The 24,184-nt window shown below is 36.3% G+C and overlaps 1 protein-coding gene across 3 annotated transcripts in view; it reads left to right on the top strand.

Annotated features, from left to right (window-relative positions):
• The window catches only part of LOC126368574 ((11Z)-hexadec-11-enoyl-CoA conjugase-like), a 293,092-nt gene that overhangs the window by 228,566 nt on the left and 40,342 nt on the right, over positions 1–24,184 (top strand). The window contains exons 1-3 of one of the 3 annotated variants that reach the window (XM_050012625.1): positions 6,302–6,461; positions 14,066–14,420; positions 23,269–23,399. In XM_050012625.1, coding sequence (XP_049868582.1) covers positions 14,117–14,420; positions 23,269–23,399 — 435 coding nt within the window. In that variant the 5' untranslated portion in view covers positions 6,302–6,461; positions 14,066–14,116. The other 2 variants (XM_050012626.1, XM_050012627.1) reach the window with 2 other exon arrangements.

The raw sequence follows: 24,184 nt of genomic DNA, 5'->3' as shown, positions 1-24,184 counted from the left end.
TCTAGGTATTTCTCTCCTTCACTAACCTTTACTTTTCCAGCAATTTTCAAACCCGTATTGTCAAGTATTTGTTATTGATAATGTTCCGCTCGCCTGTTAGCATTTTAAATATGAATGTAACGACTAGCAATATTGCTAGAAACTTCACGTAAGGAAATATTGTGACTTTTCTTTGAAACACACTTGTTTGTATTGCATGTAACTAAAATACAATGTACTCTTTGTTCCGTAAACATAGAATTCCGTACTTTGACGTACGTTGACATTGAGGTAGGTACCGCTTATACAACTGCATACATTTTGCGCGTTACTTAATTGTTTTTGGATACAATTATTGTTGAGACTTCCTTCGACATGTCAATTACTTACTTGTTACAGGAAGCCCCATTCTTCACTTGCAGTTTGAAAAGGTAAGTGCACAAATCGATTCGATATTCAAAACATTTTAAACAAACACAAATGAGAAAGGAAAATTGAACACTACCATTCCGTTTATTTAGTCTGCTAAAGTCATAACTCTCCTTTTAGCTTCGCCTTTTTTGTGACGTGGTACTTATACTTATTTGTAGATTTCCCGCAAATGGCATTAACTTCTTGGCTGGAAAAATAGCGTTGAGGGCTCTTACCCGGCTTTATTTTCGCCGTATTCAATTAAAATTTTCCGGAAGCTCGTGTTGATCTAAGTGGGAGTGCTTCAAAAAATTTAGCAATTAACTTTTGCCCGCGGTTTCGCTCGCTTTAAATTCGGAGTAACACGGTTTCCCTTTCCTGATTTACAACACAGAAGAGAACTCGGAACAGGATATTATTTTAATACGCTACTATCGACGATATTATACGTCTTTCCATTTGGGGATAGAATGTAAAGTTTTCAGCTTCCTACCTTGAAAACAGCAAAAAGTCGCATATAAAATTTTACCCCTTCTTTGAAAGGATTGGGGACAGTTTTCCAAAAAAAAATGATGCATGATAGTTTTATTAGTTACAAATAGTCCGCATACCAATTTTTAGCTTTCTTTTTCTTTTCTTGAAAAATGACGTGAATTTGTCGCTCCATTCTGCCGTAAAAGACGGATAAACAAACAGACAGACACATAATACACTGACCTATTTATAATATTAGTATGGATAGCATTCCTCTAGTTATACTTATGACATTTACCTATTTCATATTTTTTGTAATTTAACCATGTCTTAGCAGGACAATGCATTTATACTAGTGTTACTTAAGGCTTAATAATAATAAATATAAATAAAAAATAAATAAATAATGTGATGGGCGATGAACTGATTATCTATCACCATTCAGGCTCATCAAATCCATTATAAGAGTTCCTGTTAACACTTTCGGCTGAGCAACGTCATTATACGTCAAAATGAAAACACCCACATGTGACGCAACTTCTATAAACGTCGACGTTGTTAGTCGTTGTTCCTTTTACTAATGATCGTAGTATAACGGTTATGATAGAACGCTTATATACGACGACGTTTAGTAACATTTGTGCCATATATCACATTATTCTTGCAAAATCAGAACGTCCTTCAGCGTCTCCTAATTTTGTATGGAAAATTAATGTGTCATAATACATTTTTTTAAATAGCCGTCCAGTCAGCCGAAAGTGTTAAAAGAGGATGAAAATTGTCTTTGACAATTTATCGCTCTACGCACCCCGATAGTAATTAGCATTAGTTGACGTGTATAATGTATATTATTATTACGTTTACGTACTCCTCCCCCGCCCTTGTTAATGGAAAGAGGCTTGTACCGGGTATCCATTAGTGGGAGACGTATAAAGGCGTGTAACTAAGACATTCTGTTCATTATAGAGCCTAACAGCGTGACCACGGCCTAAGGTCCTGCGCAAGCGAGCGTCACCGATGCACGCAATTTCAATTTAAGAAGTGTAAGCTGCACTTGCGCACCGAAGGTTCCGTACTACAACACAATATTACGTTAAGTATTTTACGAAATAAAATGTACTTACAGTTTTTTCCATCAGTTCAGAGTATACAAAGCAAATGCCACTCACACTTAGTCGGCTTTTCGTCAAACAGATGTTGGATTGATATCGTAGGTTTATAATAGGATCCCGTTTCGGTACGGAACTCTAGAACAATCGTTTTTTGTTGATCAACACTTTTTTCTATCTGTAACATTTGTCAAGGCTACAAAAATAGTCACGCGCCGATAGCTTCTGCAGGTAAAAATTTCACTTTATTCCGTCAACACAAACTGTTTGTAGTTCATTAGATTGGACCAAGGTTTTATTAGCATCAGTTGGCCGGACATCAGGCCAGGTCAGAAAATACTTCGTTAACCGTTATACACCTATCGAAAGAGTTATTTAAAGTATTACCTAGTTCAGTTTTTTCCTACAATAGGCTAACGACCTTCGTGGTCCATTGGTTGAGCGTTGTGCTCGCGATCCGGAGGTCCTAGGTTCGAATCCCGGTGGGGACAAATCACAAAAATCACTTTGTGATCCCTAGTTTAGGTAGGCGTTACAGGCTGATCACCTAATTGTCCAAAAAGTAAGATGATCCGTGCTTCGGAAGGCACGTTAAGCCGTTGGTCCCGGTTATTACTTACTGATGTAAGTTAGTAGTCGTTACATGAGTCACGTCAGGGGCCTATGGCAGCTCAGTATAATAACCCTGACACCAGGGTTGATGGGGTTGGTACTCCACCTCACAATCCACACGATAGAAGAAGAAGAACAGGCTAGTTCCCATCTAGTCAAATCAGTTACTTTTTACCAAACGTCAAAACACGAAATTACTATGGAATTTGTATGAAAAAGCACACTGTGACGTCGTAGAAAAACGTGATAAAATTTCGGACTTACTAAGTATTACGTTTTTCTTGATTAAAATTCATAATTAAGTTAAATAGAAGATAGAAAATGTTGTTCATTAGTTTTAGATCTGTCTATATTTAGGAACCAGAATTTAATAATTTAAGAACCTAGGACACGACCAAATTGGCTTAATTAATCTCATCGATGGCTGTGCCTATACGTACATTAATAGGAATAAAACAAATGAATTTCCATCAGAAAAACGTTTTTAAAATAATAATTATAAAAAAGTTTATTCAGGTGAAACCTTCGACACTATACGTACATTTACAACATTAAAAATGTCTTGTAATCTAAAAATATCATTACTTACGGCGTATTCAAAAGTCTCTTCAGACATCCCGTGGTATCGAAGGGAGATTTGTGGTGTAAGCCAAGGACAACAGCCGCTAATGAATTCATAGTTTTAAAACAAATTGAGTAAATAAGTAGGTATAGTTAATCAAGAAAATAATATTTTATTTTATTTTATTTATGGGCGCATCAACAATACAAGCACATTAATTATAAACCTTAAAATATCTAGTGCTTATACCTATTACCGAAAAATAGAGTACACAATAAAAAAAAGAAAAAATAATAAGTAAATTGAGTAATTAGGTACATGTATTCCATACATACACATCACATAACTAATTTAGGAGCCACGTTCTTGTCGGTGTGTCATTCTTCATGCTACAATTTTAGGGAAAAATAGGGCAGTGGTGTGGTATGTTTTTATGAAACCATAAAAACATACAATAAGATCATGCCTATTTCCCGTTGGGTAGACAAATCGGAATTTCACTTACTATGATATTTCGCTTCTACTGCCATCTTCATGTATGCTCGCCGGTTTGGAGTATCTACTCTTGACCTGGCCTTTCTTTAAAACATCCTGAGTTCGATTTTTGTTTTTATTTGATGTTTTTCAATTTAATCTAATGATATTTTAACTAGATTTTAATAACAAAATACAAACGGAAGTATATAATTAAAAAAATACTAAAATATCTGTTGATCATCTTAGTGTGATAGGTCAGGAAATAATAAATATAACGTGGTTATGTTTTTCCTGTATTTATCAGTTCTGGTCGAAAACCCGCTCGTCCACTTCGGCTCGAATGTGTGTCAAACACGTGCGTAAAGGGCCACGACAAGTGTGGAGAGCGGTAAGCGGTAGCGATAAAATTACCTTTCCAGTGGCCCCAATTCCTGCAGACACCGCCTAATTTTATTTTAAGTTATATCCGTCATTTTCATATCCGTCGAAAAGGAAAGGGACGGATAATTCACAGCTCTTAATTTTAGGAAGAATGAGTAAATGAATGAATAACCCGGGCGAATCAAAAGGTACGTCCCTGGTATGCAATGCGTTTGACGTGCTGTCTACTTAACTGTGTCGGGTTATTGACGGATGTAAAATTTTTAGACGGTTGGTTTAGATTTGTGCTTAAAATTGACGTGTGTTCCATAAATTTTATGCTTGTCGATTACCCGTCCCTTTCCTTTTCGGCGGATAAGAAAATGACAGATATAACTTAAAATAAAATTAGATGGTATTTACAAGAATTAGCACCAATATATCGCCTTATTTTTTTTATTATTATTTACAACATAACGGTTTCCCATGGCGTTATAAATATACAATGACGTATAAATTTACACATACATGATTATAACACTTACTCGTAGTAATAAGATACATATATTAGCATACAATAAAACAAACCAGAAAGACGGAAAGCAAGAGGGAAACCACTGCCCTATTTCTCCCTAAAAAAGTAGAAAAGAAATGCTGCACCGACAAGAGCGTGGCTTTTGAATTGATGATGATGAAAACAAACCAGAATAAAATTAAATGAAAAGCAATAGACAAATTATAAGCTGAACCGTTTGTCCATCTTGTGTTATTTTCGAATTATTTTATATCCTGTTCTGTGTACTAGTAACTGTTAAATAAATGAATTAAATGAAATAATAAATAATCAACAAATTAATGTAGCACTTCATATGCAACCAGTAAGAGAAAGGCCACACAGGCGTTGCTGCTCCATTCCCTTATCGCAACGCATTACGTGGAATGTCGTTGTGATTTATACAATATTATAGGCCAATGTGTACGCTAGGGACAGGCGATGACGACAGGGTGCTGACTCGTACCAAACACAACGCTTATTTATCTTGCCAAGTAATCCACAGTGAGTCATTTCAATGTAGGAAAAATTTGTCGCTATCCGCGGTTCTACAGGCCAGTGTATTAAGCTAGGAGCAGCGATGAAGACTGCGAGCGTGGGCCGTGCCGCCACGACGCCGCCCGGTGACGCATACCGCGGCGCACACGCGAGCGCAAGCGACAACACGACCCGAGATATCTGACAGTGGTAGACAAAATATTATATTGGAAAGTTTATTAATAGCACTCACACAAGAACAAATAGATTCCACTTATCACGTTGGTGTAACAGAAAGCTCGGTGAGGTGTAGGTACTTAGTTAATCTTGTGATGGATCTTCTTCTATCGTGTGGGTTGTGAGGTGAATTGCCAACCTCATCAGCCCTGGTGTCAGGGTTATTATTGAGCCGCTAAAGGTCCCGGACATGGCTCATGTAACGACTACTTACTTACATCAGTAAGTAGTAACCGGGACCAACGGCTTAACGTGCCCTCCGAAGCACGGATCATCTTAATTTTTGGACAATCAGGTGAACAGGTTGCGATGGATCAGAAATCAGAATCATTTATTCAACGTAATTATCATGGATAAACTTGTTGAAGGTCAATGTAACATTTTTGAATTTACGTCATTTCGCAAGGTGTTATGGCTGAGGAGAATAAATGACAAGAAACTGCAACAGCAACACATCTTTTACAAACCAATGAGGATATACATTACAAGTTATTTAATAACTAGAGGAACACATTCAATACCATGAACCTCTGACTACCCCAATTGTTATGTAACAAATAGATATCACAGTTAAACAGTTCAATTCATTTGTAGCAATTTCTTGCAGTGGACCGCAAAAAATTTAGTCTACCTTATAGTGAATGCCTTCAGTCGAGACTACTCTGAATTTACATAAAATGAAGAGTCACAGCATATGGCTTTGTTAGGTACTAATTTTATACCAAGTAACAACTATTCATTCTTCTTTTTGAATTTTCTTCTATACGGTAACCTCGACTCAGCGACGTGTTACTTAAAATAGAAACCAAAGCTGCAATAGAGAAAACCTTGACAATGATTAATGATTGAATCAAAATGAAATACTAAACATTACCTAAAAGGTATAATTATGCATGTTCATACGAATTGTAACATCACTGTATGGGATGACGTAAATATCTCGTGAATGGTGGCGAGACTCGTTGTGTTGTGTGCGGCAACGTTGGAGACGCATTAGTCGGCGTAGGTAGGTTTATGCAGCGTTGTTTGGACGGCCCCGACCCCATCCCATCAGTTGGGCTAGCACGAGCCAGCTAGGGCCACCAGTCCACCATACCGCGCGGCGCGTGACGCCGGTATCGCACGCTCAGTCCGGCCACCAGGCTATTCGTGAACAAATCGCACCAGTTTTCCCGCGGTCGCTTCATGCCAACAATCAACCAACTCCACTGTAACTACTTTGTTTTGTACGCCGTACTAATCAGTGCCTCACTCATTTAGACACAGATACAGTAGCATTTACAGCGAAAATGACCGAAGTAATTGTTGTTTAAAACGATCGCACTTTTGTGTCAAGGATAAAGTGAATATTGTCACAATAACGAACAGATGCGCATAAGTTTTTTCAAGATTGTAGAGACGCGATACGCACTTGCGCACTGGGAGCGGGCACTGTGAGTAACAACTTCACAACATCGCAAGTTACTTGAAAACGTATCTAGTTTTCACATGCAAGCAAGGTTTTATTTGCTTTAACTCTTTTAAGGAACGCGTTATCTTTGAAGAATGTAGGTCTGATACTCTCCATAAAAATGTATAAAATCTTGATATTTTACTGCCTTTCATTGCTTAGTATTGAAGTTGTAGGTAAATTAAAACAATAATTTCTTTGCGCTTGCACACCAAAGTTCTTTCTTAACCCAGAGCGCAAGTGTAATCCTCTGCACCGGCATACCTATAACACCATGTTAAAATTATTTCGAGATGATACTCTTTATACCTAGTCTAAGATTTCATGTACGTAAAAATGCTAGGTAGGTATCTAAATTTAAATAAGCTAAAAATCTTCGAACGTCGTTACATCTACTCAGTTTTTAATTTCATCAATTGGTTTCGCTAGCAAGAATCGATTGCCATCACCGTATTTTTTATTAATCTCAATACATTACAGTACATTTAATTCTAAAATACACCACAAATACCTACGAGGTTCGTGAAAAGTAAGGTAGACAGTTATACAGATATCACGTTGACATAATTGACACGATTTCCGTTAAGGTACAGATATTGACAAAATTGATAAATAGAAGGATTTCCGTTAAGTATCGAAGTGTTAATTTACCTGTATAGATGGTTGTATAAATTAATTAATTACGAAAAAGACGAGGAAAGTACAAAACATTAATTTAAAGTATTTATCTGTTTGCTCGATATAACCAGTTTCTTTAATTTGAAAGAATAATGATTATTATGTACTTAAAGGAAGTAATTGGTAGTGAAGTACCGAATTTCTTCCAATACTAATTACTGGTATTGTTTTGACTGTAACTAATTAATTGTACACACGCCTGAAACCAATTTGCATAATTGCCGCTTAGCTCATTCATTATTCCGAGTACAATACTCCGAATATAAGATTGCAATTATCAATATACAGACGATAGATATACGATATCTTCCGTGCTTCGGAGGGCACGTTAAGCCGTTGGTCACAAAAAACACCTCCACCAACCCGCATTGGAGCAGCGTGGTGGAGTATGCTCCATACCCCCTCCGGTTGATTGAGGGCAGGCCTGTGCCCAGCATTGAGATGTATATAGGCTGTTTATGTATGTGTAGAAGATATCCACTTTCAGCTAATTCCAACGTGGAAAACTCAAAGCGTCTTCTGGCGACGCGACCTTCGGGAAATATGACATAAGCAAATCCATGATGTCATCTGTATATGCAACACATAAAACGGTTTACGCCAAACTGTGCTTTACGACGCTCCGTTTAATACCCATAATACTAAAGCAGGATTGCAAACAAATAATTTGTGGTGTTTCATAATAAAATTATTGATGAATGGATTTTATAACTGACAAATGGCAAGCAATGACTGATTGATTACTGCCATCAGTTCAATAATATATGACCACATTTACGAGAATGACTGAAATACGAGCAATGAACTCTTGTGATAAAATTTTATACAATAAGGGTCCTATCTCACTAGGATACCTTGCCGGTTGCGCAACCAACAAGACAAGATGAGATAGCGTTTGTACGATAGCATACATTTTGGTGGTGGCGCGACGGTGGTGGCGCGACCATGTTGTCCCCATGAGATATGGCCCTAAGTTAATTCTTCATCTTGCCACATCCATTTAAGGTCGGCACTGTATATTTTCTTCCATTTACCTTCAGTCTTCACATCCACGTTCACTTCTTTCTTACTCATGTCACCTTTTACACAATTTATCCCCCAAGTTTTTCCCTTCTTCTTCTAATCCCCCTGTATTTTTTTAAAGAACGTCTAGGGCCCTGTGCCGAGGTTATTCTTGCAGCTTCTTTTCCCCGGCTATACAGGTTGTGAGAAGCTGCAGTAGTTTTAGGCGGATGAGACCTTCACGTGTAACTATGTTACCTACTGAAGATATTTTTGAATTTGAATTTGAATATCCAATTAAATCTAAAATGTCGTCACGTGTCAATCATCCCTTTTGCATAATCAATTGAATGATTACTCTAACGGCCTCCATGGTCGAGTGGTTGAGCGTTGGGCTCACGATCCGGAGGCTCCGGGTTCGAATCCCGATGGGGACATATCACATAAATCACTTTGTGATCCCTAGTTTGGTTAGAACATTACAGGCTGATCACCTGACTGTCCGAAAGTAAAACGATCCGTGCTTCGGAAGGCACGTTAAGCCGTTAGTCCCGGTTACTACTTACTGATGTACGTAAGTAGTCGTTACATGAGCCATGTCAGGGGCCTTTGGCGGCTTAATAATAACCCTGAACCCAGGGTTGATGAGGCTGGTATTCCACCTCACAACCCACACAATAAGAAGAAGAAGAATGATTATGCTTACACGTGAATGGTGATGATTTCATGGTAACCATCCCAAACGACCACATTTAAGGATAAAGTGAATTAATCACCATTTTTATCCGCTAGCTGGTACCTAGTCATGTATTATTACTAAAACTTTTCCGTAAACCAATGAATACCTTTAGAACTTTTAAGAAAATAATAAAACTATATGAAAACCCATACTATCTTTTTCAATCGCTCATGGAAGTACATTTATGCCATTAGATAGTATCTTTATGTAATATTATGGCAAAAGACGTAGGCAGATAAGCTCCCATACCCACACGCTATGTGATGTAACTTGAAATCATTATCATAGAATAGGTAAAATGACTTTTAAAAAACCGTTTGAGACCTCCTACGTATTGTACCTACGATACGAGTATTATAGGAGAAATACTGACACGTAGTTCATTGTACTTAAACCAAAGACGACAAGGTTTTCTGACATGCACACACTTACACACGCATACACAGATACACACACACACACACTTTATAGTGCCTACTTTAATTTGATCGTCTTTTGATTTTATTTCCTTCGTTGACATTTTTAATAATAATAATAATAATCATTTATTTCGGACTCATCCACATTGATTACATCCATATTTGTTAGTAAAATTGCAAGCTTACAAAACTAGTGTTAGTAACATACAAATATATTATAATGGCAAGTCCGGATGGACTCCCCGACGCTGGCGGCCAATCATACGACTGCGTGCAGCCGAATCCATCGAGCCAGCATCGGAGAGTCCCACCGGTCAACTAGCACAATATTCTAATATTAAATATTTTAATATTTTTCCGCACAATATTCTAGGAAGAGGAAATGACTGAAAACCAGCGCTGGATGGCGCCATAGCATGGCACCATCACAGCACAAGCTGAGCCATTTCCTTTTGCCCATATTCGTAATATTCATAATTATGTAGTTCTTGACAGCCTCCGTGGTCTAGTGGTTAGAGCGTTAGGCTCACGATCTGGAGGTTCGGGTTCGATTCCCGATGGGGACATTGTCGAAATCACTTTGTGAGACTGTCCTATGTTTGGTAAGGACTTTTCAGGCTTGAATCACCTGATTGTCCGAAAAAGTAAGATGATTCCGTGCTTCGGAGGACACGTTAAGCCGTTGGTCCCGGCTATTAGCCGTAAAAACACCTCCACCAACCCGCAGTGGAGCAGCGTGGTGGAGTATGCTCCATACCCCCTTCGGTTGATTGAGGGGAGGCCTGTATCCAGCAGTGGAACGTATATAGGCAGTTTATGTGTGTAGTTAAATTAAAAAAAAATATAATAAAAAAAAATATATTTCATTCTTATTCTAACATGTTTTCCTTTACATTACCTCTACATATTCATTATTTCATCCATATGAGTCCACTTCATGAGAACATCGACTAACAAAAGTTACTATAACAATTAGGGACAATATACATTGTGTTAATTTAAAGAGCATATTACAGATGAAGTATGCGATAACGTTCCACACATGCATAATAAAATGGCTGATAAGAAACTTCACATTACTTGAATATGTGTATTATTTGAACAAACTTTACCAAGATTTGTTTAGTGTTATCATTTTAACAAGGCCGTGAAAAACAAAAACTATAAGTAGGTATGCCTTGACAGAAATAGAAAGTGGAACAAAGTTCGCATTGGCATAATATTATCACCTCTGAGAAAATATCTTAGGTATTATGAAATAGCCGAATGAATATGCGGTGTCAACATTTTAACAGTTTTACGGATTTTGTCAATCGTTGAAACGAATTCCGAACGCTCCGCGAACACGTCCTTGAGATAAAAGAAACTGCATTACAAACCTACAACATTTTCTAAAAATACTTGGAATATAATGTATTTTTAATAGAGTATGCCGGTCGCTTGTCCGATTCATTGAGGGAAAGCTATATAAAATACACATAAGTGGGTAGTACCTATTTGAAGTACAGTCATGAGCAATATAATGTACCCACTTTAGGACTCTATCACACTAACATATTTGACATTTAGTGACACTTACAGTTCAATTTGTCAAAAAAGTTAATGTGACATGGTACCAAAGTGTATACATATTAATGCTCGTGCGTGACCGTACCTGCTTTTCCTTCTCATCCTCGTAAAACTCTGTTTTCCAGATATAATCTTTACTGCTTAACAAACAAGGATAGATACAAGAATAGATTTTCTCAGAATTCCAAAATACATACTTTCTTTAACTTTAGAAATCTTAAATTTCCTCATTCTAAGAATTCTTTGTCCAGATAATGAACGTAATACCCGTTTAACTTTCTATAGGTAACGATTATCGATAACATTTTTCTATATTACAAGCAATATCAAGTCCATTTTCCTTAAAGTAACATTAGGAAACATTATTTTATTGAAGAACTTATTTATCGACTATGAACACCTGTTTCTATATAATTACTAACGTTGATAAACAGTAGTGATAAAAATAAAATTTTTAACAAAAAAAAACCGACTTCAAACGCAAAACTAAAAAGCAATAAATAAATTTACTTCGCACAAAGTAATTAGTACGTATTTTCAATTAGTTAATTATTTTATAAATCTGAAGCCGGTGCCAAGGAAATGCTACAACGAAGTACCGATTCATATATTTTTCAATACTGATTGTTTTGTAATTTTTTGTTTGACATTGTTTTGTAATTGCTTTGATATAGGTATTAAACAATATTGTGTGTACATAGTAATTTGATATTGTAGTAGGGTTGTTGTAGCATTTACTTGGCACCGACTTCGGAATTATAAATTAATTAACTAATTGAAAATACGTACTAATTACTTTGTGCGAAGTAAATTTATTTATTGCTTTTTAGTTTTGCGTTTGAAGTCGGTTTTTTTTTGTTAAAAATTTTATTTTATTTTACGATTTTAAGTGATGGTTAGACCGAGCAAGGATGCAGACAGACAGATTTTCTGATTTATATTCATATATAATAATATAATATATTATTAGTAGTGATCACAATTATTATTGATGAACATGTTTACACACACACACTCACACACGCGCTAACGCACACGAGCACACGCGCACGTACACACGCACACACACAGATACACGCACACACACAGACACACGCGCACACACACACACACACACACACGCGCGTGCGCGCGCGCACACACACGCACACACACACACACATGTGTATGTGTACATACACACATGTGGTTGTCAGTGGAAGCTGCTATCATACACACTCACGCATACATATAGATACAGTAGATTTCGCGTGGTTCGCTCGCTGCTAAAGCAGCTCGCGTGTCCTGTTTATTCGAAACTGTCCCTCTTCGTATGGCGGCCATCTTGTTTTTCCGCCATTTTGTTTTATTTCACCGGCGACAGAATTTGACCAAGATTTAAATGGGTGTCGTGGAAACAAACAAAATCCAGGTGCAATAGGTTTGCCAGACCGTAGGATGTCTCCCTGATTGGGAGCAGTTTTCAAAGATGACGTTCCGATCACACCCCTATACATCATTTTTACCCCCAAGACATTTTCTGGAAAAACAAAATTTTGTATGGCGGCCATCTTGTTTTTTCGCCATTTTGTATTTTTTTCACCGGCCATTAAATTCGACCAAGATTTAAATAGGTTTCGTGAAAGAAAAATTGGTTCAGGTGTGATAGTTTCGCCAGGCCGTAGGGTGTCACCCTGATGCGGAGCAGTTTTCGAAAATCGGGAAGTATTTCCATACTTAACATGACGATCCGATCACAACCCCGATATATATTTTATATCCCGAGACGTTTTCTGAAAAAACAAAAGTGTGTATGGCGGCCATCTTGTTTTTCCGCCATTTTGTTTTTTTTTTACGCGCTATGGAATTTGACCAAGATTTAAATAAGTGCTCTGAAAGAAATATTGGTTCACGTGCGATAGTTTTGCCAGGCCGTAGAGTATCTCTCTGATGCGGAGCAGTTTTTGGTGACCAGAAAGTATTTCCGTACTCTACATGACGTTTTGAGTAAGCGCCCCATACATTATTTTTACCCAAACGGGCTTCTTCCAAAATCGACAAAATTTTGTATGGCGGCCATCTTTTTTTTCCGCCATTTTGTTTTTTTGCACCGGCGATTGAATTTGATCAAGATTTAAATACGTTTCGTGAAAGAAAAATTGCTCCAGGTTGTATAGTTTTGCCAGGCCATAGGGTATCTCCCTGATGCTGACCAGTTTTCGAAGGTCGGGAAGTTTTCCCGAAGCCTAAAGATCGATCCGATCAATATGACTTTACAAACGCACTAGTCGCTCCTACGATTTTTGAAAATTCCCCTCGATTTCTCTGGTCTTCCATCATCAGATCCTGACTTCCTTGACTTGGGACCCCCTTGGGTATATCTCCTTTCAAACAAAAAAAGAATTATCAAAATCGGTTCATATACGACGAAGATATGCCCGAACAAACATAAAAAAAAAAAAAAAAAAAAAAAAAATATACGGTCGAATTGAGAACCTCCTCCTTTTTTGAAGTCGGTAAAAATAAACTACTATGACAATTACTAGAGAGTACCCCACGCATACCTTTCAGTATCAAGGCAATTAGAGCGACGCTGATACAGTTTCAACATTGTTTCCTGGTGATAAGGTTTACTTCAGATTAGTCACAAGAGCACTACAGGTTAGATTCTAGGGAAGTGTTATCAATCTTCACCATTTGTCAATCCTTTTCCCAGGAAAGTAATTTAATACAATATAATAAAAATAGATAACGACAATAACAATGACTTAGTCAAAAGTGTATATTGCTTTTAGAACTAGGTAATGTTCAATGCGATACGTTCTTCACTGTGTCATTAACGACAGCTAAATTATTGGCGATGAATTGGAAATATCACTCAACTGGGTATACAATGAAACGCTAAATTATACAGTAACCTTCTTCCTGACAAATTCAATTTACAAAAACATACTGACATTTCAAAACTTTTCTTATAGATAACTTCGAATCAAGACCCTTATTGACTCGAGAAAAGAAAATTCGTAACAATGGCACCCGCACAACAGAATGTTGAAGTTTGCGACGAGTCTCTGCATCCAGAAATCAAAATGAGAATCGCCTACAGGAATAAAAATGAAGTGGAACATTGCGAGAATAACAACTCAGTTTTACCAGCCAGTGAAAAAGTGAATAGTGAAACAGAATTTAACATAGAAGAATATGAGGCTATGGACTTTGTAGCACAAATCAGATGGCCAGACCTCATGGCCCAAGTGTCTCTGCATTTAGTCTCATTATACGGATTGTACCTGATTTTTACCTGCCAAGTTATGGTCTACACATTAATATTTGGTAAGTACAAATATCTATTTATATTATACGCATAATTGGAGATATTCTTACATAAGTTTTACCTTTTACAACAACCTACTCTGAACCGGCCTGTGTGATACTACTGATGAATATGGAGGAAGCAATAGATGTGTCAGGGTCAATTAAAATGGAATTCCATAGTATCTGGCTTATTCCGGTGTGAAATAGGCGAGAGTTTATGTACATTACAAGCTTAATCACCATCTGCAATAGGAATCAAGCAAAAAATCAAGCTAAGTATATAACTCTTCCTAAGTAACCTCAGCGTTACAGATTCCGATGTGGTAGGAGTTTTACAGTCAATATGTCATTTAGTCCTTTGATATCTTGTTCTTTTGGAAAAACTCGAAAACGTGTCACGTTTCCACATAGAGTGTTCAGATGATTGGTTCAATTTATGTGGAGGTTCAATATTATTTGTCGAGTGTTTTCATAAGTCTACGGTCTTGAGCCCCAAGGTTCAGTTACATAATTTATTATTTATGTAATTCGTATATTTGTTAACAAGTTCGTATTTTTGTAACAATACTTTTCACATGACCGCATTTGAAGCGGGAATCTTCCACAGTACAATGAAAGACCCAAATGTGTTCATTTAAGTGGAGAGCTAATAAAAGCTGTAGCACTATCTGTAATCAGAGCTAAGATATTTGAGATATTAGCTTCTTTAAAGGGTGATGAACCTAGACTCTAGAAGCAACAAGAACATGATATTATTTTGTTACAAGTATAATAATGTCAATGGTGCTAATTCCTGTATCCACCATCTAAATGTATTTTAAGTTATACATGTAATTTTCTTATCTGTCGAAAAGGAAAGGGACAGCTGTTTATTTTAAAATGAATAAGTAAATGAATTTATAACCCGGGCGAATCAAATAGATATCTCGCTGGTATGCAACCCGCCTGACGTGTGCTGTCAACTTAATTCGGTCGGGCTATTGGCCGATGTAAATTTTTTAGAGAATTGTTTTATTCCATTATGTGTTCCATAATTTTTATGCATGTCGATTACTAGTCCCTTTCTTTTTCAGAGGATAAGAAAATGACAGGTATAACTTGAAATAAAATTTGTTGATGTCCACAAGAATTAGCACCAGTATTTTATGGTACCTTTACGTCTAGAGAACAGAGATAATTAGGTCGATTCTTCGTGATACTTTTATCTAAGTTTGGGTCAATAAAAAAATCGACCAAAAGCGGGTCGGGCCACCCTAAGATAAAGTTTTGTAGCCACTACTGTATAAAGCATATATATGATTTATATATTTTAAGAAGCAAGCCATTGGTACAACTTATAGTCAGTTTCCTACACTTCGACATTTATGTAGATATGAGTTTATTTCTCTTTTGCATAAAACTTTATTTCCTAGGTTTGTAGATCAAAGAACATGTTACGATAAGCTCGAAAAAGGTGTCCAACCGGATTATGTTTTATTCAAAACGCTAAAGTAACACAAATGTTTGAATATTTTCTCACGTCTGTGGTTTTACACAAGTAAGGCCGCGAAGTGGGCGGTGGATGCAGCGACATAATAAACAATGAGAGTACCTTCAGACTGCTGGGATCACCGTACTGAAACTGCAGTGTATCTCACCTAATAGACATATTTTAAATAAAGTCACAATTTGTCATGGCAATAACTGGTTCAGGCAGCTGACAATACGGTTCAAATCCGCTGCCGCCACCGCCCCGATGTCCGCTTTCGGTATTGCCTCACCAGATACCTCAAGCTTCGAACAGAACTATCTCTGTTCAGATAGATAACATGGTTACAATTTGAATCGCAATTTTGTTTACGTCATTAAGGTGAAGACAAATGTCCGCCCATGGCCCTAGCTGTTTGAATCCGAGCTTACCAGCCCGCTCCCGCAACCGCTTCACTGCCCGCTATCGTCCACTATACGACCTTAGTGGGACGATCTTGAGTTTCGTAATGCTCCATGGTGTTGGGAGGTCGACCGAGTTTGTTGCCCTATTCCCGTCCTTGGCTTGCGTCATTGTCCCGGCACTGGCATTCACTTCCACAGTCTTGTTGTGTGGAACATTTAAAAGTTTACCGTTTTCCCTGCGGTTGTTTTGATTGTTGTTACTCCGTAAATAAGTAGTACCTATAATATATTTTAATAATATAATATAAAGAGTACATTATTCACTTAGGAAAGAAAGTGACCGATTACCAATGAGGGTGTGGTTTTCAATATGAAAGTGATTATGTGTACGGTCATGAACATCCCAAGTAGCAATCAAGAATTGTGATTAAGTCATATATGTCTAAACTTTAGCTAAAGTGAGATTTATCCAAATCAAATAGGACTTATTAGGACTTCATAAATTCATTTCCTTCTTTAATTCTATATAGTTTTCAACAAATCCTACTTTAGATAATTTAGAATACACAAAACCAAGTTAAGTATTCACAAAACTATTTAGTCTTATCTCAGCCTACTGTTAAGTCTACAAGTATTCTTTTACTTTACTCAGATTATTTGAAGGCTCACTTAACACTAAATTGATTTAGTGAAGTATCAGTTTAGTCTTGTAAAGTAAAAATTGATTGCCTAGATATACTTAAGGCAATTTTTATTATTTGTTGCTCCTATACAAGACTGTTTTATTCGTTTTTGACTACAATAAGTAAAACATAAGAAAAGTCTATTCAATGGACGATAAAATCGAAATAGAAGCAAGCAGAAAGATGGATGAAGTCCAAATAATAAAATGATCTGGTGATTTTCGAAGGCAGAATATTAAATACTTACAGAAAATTAACCTGTGATAATGCACATCCCACTGTTTTTGGTAGCGATGCGATATCTTCTTCATTGCCACCATTTTTTTATATCGATTGGTATAACACAATCATTTAATTTTGGCAAAAAAATCGTAAGTTCCTGTTTTTCAAATCCGATCCAGCGTGTGGCGGCCCAGGTACCTACGTCTCGCACAAATCTTCTCAAAAATGACTAAGCTAGTCTAACCTAATCTAAGCTACACCATGAAAAATCGAGTTTTATAGTAAAACCTGCTAAGTTCAAATATAAAATTAGGTACCTATTAGTCTAATAATAAATAAATCCAATCAAAAATATAAATGTGAAATGAGAGCCAAGTTCAATATTATGATAAATGCCGTGGTTGTTGACTTCAAAGACAAAAGAAGTGAGATCTAAATGGGTGCCAAGTTCAATGGTCAGTCCTGAAATTTATTTATAAGTAACAGTATAACATATCATATCTTCTTATAACATAAATATATTGTAACCTAAGGTCTGTCTTATTGTAGGTAAGTACATATCCTCGTAACGCGTGGGTCCTTTTAAAAGGACAAATTCAAAACTAAAAGTCGACTTTATAGATATAATACATTTGAATACCTATTAAACTCGTTTAAGATTCACGTTAAGTTAAAAAAAATAAAAAGCCAGTAAAATGGATGTGAGTTGTGTTGTATCGTGGGCGAAAAGCTGACAACCTATCACCGCTAAACACATGTTCCAACTTGCTTACCTACCCTTAAAGTACTTGTCGAATATGGCATCAAGTGGTTTTATGATCACTTAGTGCTCTGCCTACCCCGATATAGGCGTGATTGTATGTTATGTTAAGTTAATCCACATACCTACCACAAAAAGACCGGCTGTCATGAGTTTTGATTACTTACTGATTCTTACATCTATAGTTAAGTACAGGCACTAATTAGGTATTTATGTTAAGCGTTCATAATAGAATCTAATAATTAAAAATTTGCCAGTTTATTATTTTTTCCTTTATAATCTAATTACCTATCTTACCAAATACCAAATTTTAACTCTCTAGGATCATCTGGAACTGGGTTAGACTTTTGATTTATAGGTCAGTCAGTCAGTCAGTCAATGATAAAAATGAGGATTTTTGTACATTAATATCTAAATAACCGTTTGAGATAAGCTTATGAAATTTAGAACACTTATATGTATCTCACAAGTCTCAATATATGAGCCAAATTTACGATACGATACGATACGATTTGATACGTTTATGTAAAATAGTTTTTGATTTATGAGGGGGTCAAAAGTGGCTGCAAATGGTTCGTGTAATATTACACACGGTGCGGCTCGCCAGTTCTATTTCTTGAACTTGGCTTGATACGCTACCGATACTTTTCTTTCTTCTTTCATTCTTTCTTTTAATAATTTTAAAAATGTACCTATTTTTAACTAAGCTTTATTCACAATCATAAACAAAACATATCTATTTTAAGTTTTGTGTATGGTTAAATGCATTTAAAGTGGGCATTAGATTCGATTCCTTTATTTTTTTGGCTTGATAAAGTCATCGGGAGTTACATAGATGATTCTGGCCTTTTTTAACAATAATGTTTTTGGTGGGCTTAGAAACTACCGCGCACACACACGACGTTAATCAAATTGCAAGGGTTCTTCGTATATACAATATTCAACGGATACTCGTAAATTTTTACAATAATCACATTGTTTCCGTTGGCAATTAGAAGCGCGGTGATCGTACCTACTTTGCGTCAGCGAACCATGTAGGTACCTATGAGAATGTATGCGCGGAGACTCATTAGCAAATTGAGTTTATGTTTGTTAGTTCCAATTGCGATAAATATTAAATAATTAAGTAAATCACATTCCTATCCAAGTAAGAACTCAGCATAACAATATTTTTTATCTTCCACGAGTCGAAAAACTTACCTCTCAAACAAACATACTTTCCATAGGTTTTAAAAGCTTGTTCGATTTTAATTGTTACTTGTTACATAGATGATTCTGGCACAAAATAAACAAACATGATTTTACGACATTACTTTACTAAATCAAAATAGAGGATCACTTTAGACATAAGAGTTTTAAGTAGGAATTCACTAAATACTTTTTGTCTTAAGTTGGTATACTCCTAGACAATTGAAGTAAAATTTATCTTAACTAGTACTTGATGAAGTGCAACTTGACTTTACTTTTCTAAACTGATTCTTACGAAATCAATTGTTTCTAAAGTCTTACTTCATTTAGAAAAATATTACTTAACGCCATTTTGCACTTACAGGAAGAAAACATGTAATATTTTTTTGACAATATTATCGTCAAAAACTGAAGTAAATTAATATATATCTCTGTTGTAGTAACAATTACTGCGTTCAGCTGTCACATATTAATACAAAATGAATTTCTCTATACTATATGTCACCATTTTTTTTATTTGCTGAATAATCAATCCAAATTTTATTATTATTTTTCTGGTATATTAAAGGCCCTTCTGTTTTTTAACACTTTCTATCGATTTTACACGAGAAACAATCATGCGTTTATAATTTCCTGTATGTGAAACGGCAGAATAACCTTTTGTTAAAACAACTTAACAAATATTTTAGACGCCATTTTCTTACAGACTTCATTTCTTGTGTTAATGTAAATGTTCGCCATTATATTCTAAAATAAAGACGCGTGAAGTAAAAATCGTTTTAGTATGACCTGAAGTTTTACTTCGTTAAGTTACAATTGACTCAGTGCAATTCAATCCTATAGTCTTAACTAAGTATTGTAGATATCTTCAAGTATACATTTTTGGTATTAAGTGATACTACAAGAATTCTAAGTTTAGAATACGCAAGAACATTGTCTAAAGTAGGGTTTAAGTCTGACTTAACGTTGTCTTAAGTCTGTCTTGTATAAGAGTTAAAGTATGTGCCCACTTTTACTAAACTGTATCTTCAAGACATCTTGAGGGATATCTTGGAGACATATAAGACTTATCCAAGACAAGAGCTTGATTTAGTCTACTTGCCTTCAAGATATCTACAATTCTCTTTTAAGACAATCGGTTGCTACTTGGGATTAGTACCATATCATTTGTTTTTTGAAAAATTGCACTGGAAGTCACACTAAATGCCAAATATGTTAATGCGACAGAGTTCTAAATGGGTACTCTTCGTTGCTTAGACTGTACAACATGTTGTGTGTTCTGTAGGTGTAGTAGGTTATAAAGAAAATCTTTCCTCTACTGGAATTCACTCCCGCTTCACTGTCTTAGTTTAGAAAGTGTGTAACATTAATAGTTTACCGTTCTTTCTTCGTATTATTTTTCGTTGTTCATGCATTAATTCTATACTTGGTACCAATATATCAATACATAGTATAAAAAGAAGTCTTTACTCAATATTCGAGAGCCAATGTTCCAATCTGATTCTCATCCCGGACAGTTGACTAAGGAAACAAGTCCCGTCCATTGTGACAGAGTAATTTACAGCCGATATCCTAGTAACTAGTAATTCTACAGGTCATCATTATTTATGATAGAACATCAATCTGATCTGCGGCATCAATAATGCAACAGTTGTTAAACTTGCCTTTACGTTTGTTATCTCTAAAAGCCTGGCTTCCCTGGTATGGACTATAAATCTCAGTAGAAACACACTCTTACTTTACCTACTTAATTTATTTATTTGAAGCATTACGCTTTCCGGCACAAACATACATGCTTCAATCCTGACACATTTCTTTTGCTTCCTAAACATTCATCAATCGCTTCATACACGCACGCCGGTTCAGACTAGATCGTACTGAACCTTTTCTAAGGTCATCTCCAATTTGGTCAATGTACGTCCTTCTAGGTCTTCCTCTGTCAGCCATCGCTTTATATACTGCTTTCGTAATCCTATTATCCTTCATCCGCTCTATGTGTCCAAACCAACTTAACATTCCTTTCTCAATCTTAGTCACTATATCGTCTTTTACACCACATCTCTCTCTTATCACATTATTTCTCACTCTATTACTCAATTTAACACCGCAGATGCTACGCAAAGACCTTATTTCTACGGCATTAATCCTACTTTTATCCTTCTTCTGCCATACACAACATTCATTACCGTACTTCAGCGTAGGGAAAAGTACTGCATTGTGAACAGCCAAACTCGCATCTTGCGAGATACATTGGCTACTAACAACTGTATGCATTGCCCCATTCCCTGAATTACCCAATTGTGTTCTCCTTTCTATATTATGTTCATCACATTTACCATCCGGTACTAAAAGCAAAATTAATCTATGGACGCCATGTGAACTGTATTAAAGTACGTTAGTATACCATTACTCAATACACTACCTTGCTTTTAGTCTGATTAGTTTTAGCCATAATCATTCCAGGCATCCATTTGCATGTTACATTAACATTGCGATAGTAAAACGCCATAAAAATCGATCTCGCGTTACTTGCATTGTGCTAAACAATACAATGTTGATATTAATGCTATTTTATACAATGAAATGAACGTAATTGATACTTTTGTGTGTACTTAAAGTCAGCAGAGCCACACGTAATCAGACAACTTGCAGTTTACTTTTACTTTTGATACTAAGTCCTAAGATGCATAATAAAGAACCGTATGGTGACAGACTATCATAGTCAACTGACTACGACTACTGACTGACGGTTCTTTATTAAGTCCAACATACATCCTTATATAAGGGGGATATGCTGGTGCTACCAGAAATCAGAAATCACAATCATTTATACAACATAATTATTATGGATAAATTTGTTAAAAGTCAATGTAACATTTTTGAATTTACGTCATTTCGCAAGGTGTTATAGCTGAGGAGAAGAAATGACAAGAACCTACAGCTACAACACACCTTTTAAATCAATGATGGTATTATATTACAAATTATTTAATAACTAGAAGAACACATTAAATAACAGACATTTTTATCATTTAGGTTTAAGCTTTTTTACATACTTAGCTTGAAATTTATTTTCTGACAAATTTAAAAGATTATCTGGTATTTTATTGTAAAAATTATTACAGTTTGTTATGTTGAAGTGGAGGCAATTTAGTCGACTTTATCACATGCTCTAAATTATGAGCAGCTACACGTATCTAATTTATATTTATTTACTTTATGGCCGTGGCAATGAAGAAGCGAGCAGATATGATCACACTTAAAAGCGGATACATAATTGTTAATTAAGATAACTAGTACTTTGTCCGTCGCTTATCCCGGTGAGAAATAAGCGTGATTTATATCATGTACCCACTTTAGAACCCTGTCGCACTATCATATTAAAATTTGACAATTAATGAGACTTACGGTTTAATTTGTCAAAAAAGTTAATGTGACATAGTTTCAAAGTGTATACATATTAGTACTCGTGACCATACTAGTAGTGACTTACACGTGGATTTCGATTACACCATGGTAAGCCTAAGACCTTCTCTTGAAAATAAGTCATCGGTCAGTAAGTCAGTGTAAAAAGTTAAATGTCCGTGCATCGGTTTCAATCTGCTTTTCTGGTCACTTTTATTCAAATCGGTGTGACAGACCAAGCAACATTTAGGTATATAAGCTTCCTCTGGGTACAATGTTTACGTTAGGTCCCAAAATTAAAAGACCTTTATAAGAATATGTTTTATTTGCCCGAATCTAGATTAATTTCCTTCTGTCAGGTGTAGCAAACAAATATTATCCAGACGCATTCCTATCAGTAACAATATACTTATCCTAGTATATTGCAATATACACTGCGAGTAGACAGCGATTATAAATATGTATATACAGGGTGTTAGTGACATTGTAACGTCACTAGTAGTAACGAAAACTTTTAAAGATAAGTATTTTCAGCATTTTTTTTTTTACTTTTTTCAACAGTTTCAACCCTACTGTGTTGAGGGTCACATTTTGCATGTCACCATACGATTCAACATAATTTGTAAACACTTCGTTTTAAGAGTGGCTGCAAGTTGTCTTCTGACGTGTGGGTCTGCCCCACAGGCTTTACTTTATGTACGTTTGTTAAATTACAGCGTATTTGGTTTTGTTCCAGTAATCTGCACGATCTACACGTCTGGGTTTGGTATCACGGCGGGCGTGCACAGGCTGTGGTCACACCGAGCGTACCGCGCGAAGACCCCGCTGCGGATCCTACTCGCCTTCCTCTTCACCATTACAGGACAGGTGAGGCAATACCCTAATTCTTCTTTAGTGTAGGTTATAGTTGCAAAGTCGATTACTGACCTCACCGACACCAGTGTCAGACTTATTTTGGCCGACCGCCCCTGACACTGGACCTGTGGATCGAGACTCCAACTGGATCACAGACGCTGTAAACATGGATCAAAATTAGAAAAGACATTTATTTTTAAATGTTGAGCTATATCTCATATCTATATCATAATGTTGGTTGCGCAACCAGCAACTCCGGGTGAGAGCCTTCAGCGCTCCCCATTTGTCCGGCCAAGTAGTTAATGCCATCTGCGGCAAATCTACAATAAGTCACGTCAAAAAAAAAAGCAACCAGCAACGTACCAGGAACTGCATACATTTTGCAGTGTGACAGGCACGCATTATAAGGTCTAATTACATACACACATACGTAAACTCACGCCCGTAATCCCTAGTAGAGTAAGCAAAAGTAATCAAAAACCAACTTGTTTGATACGAAGTCCTAACATGGATTATAATAATGAACCGTTTGATGAAAGGTGGTCAGCCAATCGCCAATATAGGTAGGTAATATATGTATCATGTTAGCAGACACATTTCCTTGAAGACAAGTATCTCATAGTGACCATTTTCGAAGAAAGACCTTCGCCTAGTAGACTTGATTGAATAGACTGGCAGTATTAGAAATAGTGGATTCCGATACCCAATATGACTGTGAATGTCGAAAAATAATCCTCTTAAATGACGCTCTGAGCCGAGGTTCGCACCCAACTCCTTCATGTCTTATTTTATTCTGC

This window comes from Pectinophora gossypiella, chromosome 7 (genome assembly GCF_024362695.1).
Source record: "Pectinophora gossypiella chromosome 7, ilPecGoss1.1, whole genome shotgun sequence".
Lineage (NCBI taxonomy): Eukaryota > Metazoa > Arthropoda > Insecta > Lepidoptera > Gelechiidae > Pectinophora > Pectinophora gossypiella.
The sequence above is the reverse complement of the archived record's forward strand: the minus strand, read 5'-3'. Positions and strand labels throughout refer to the sequence as shown.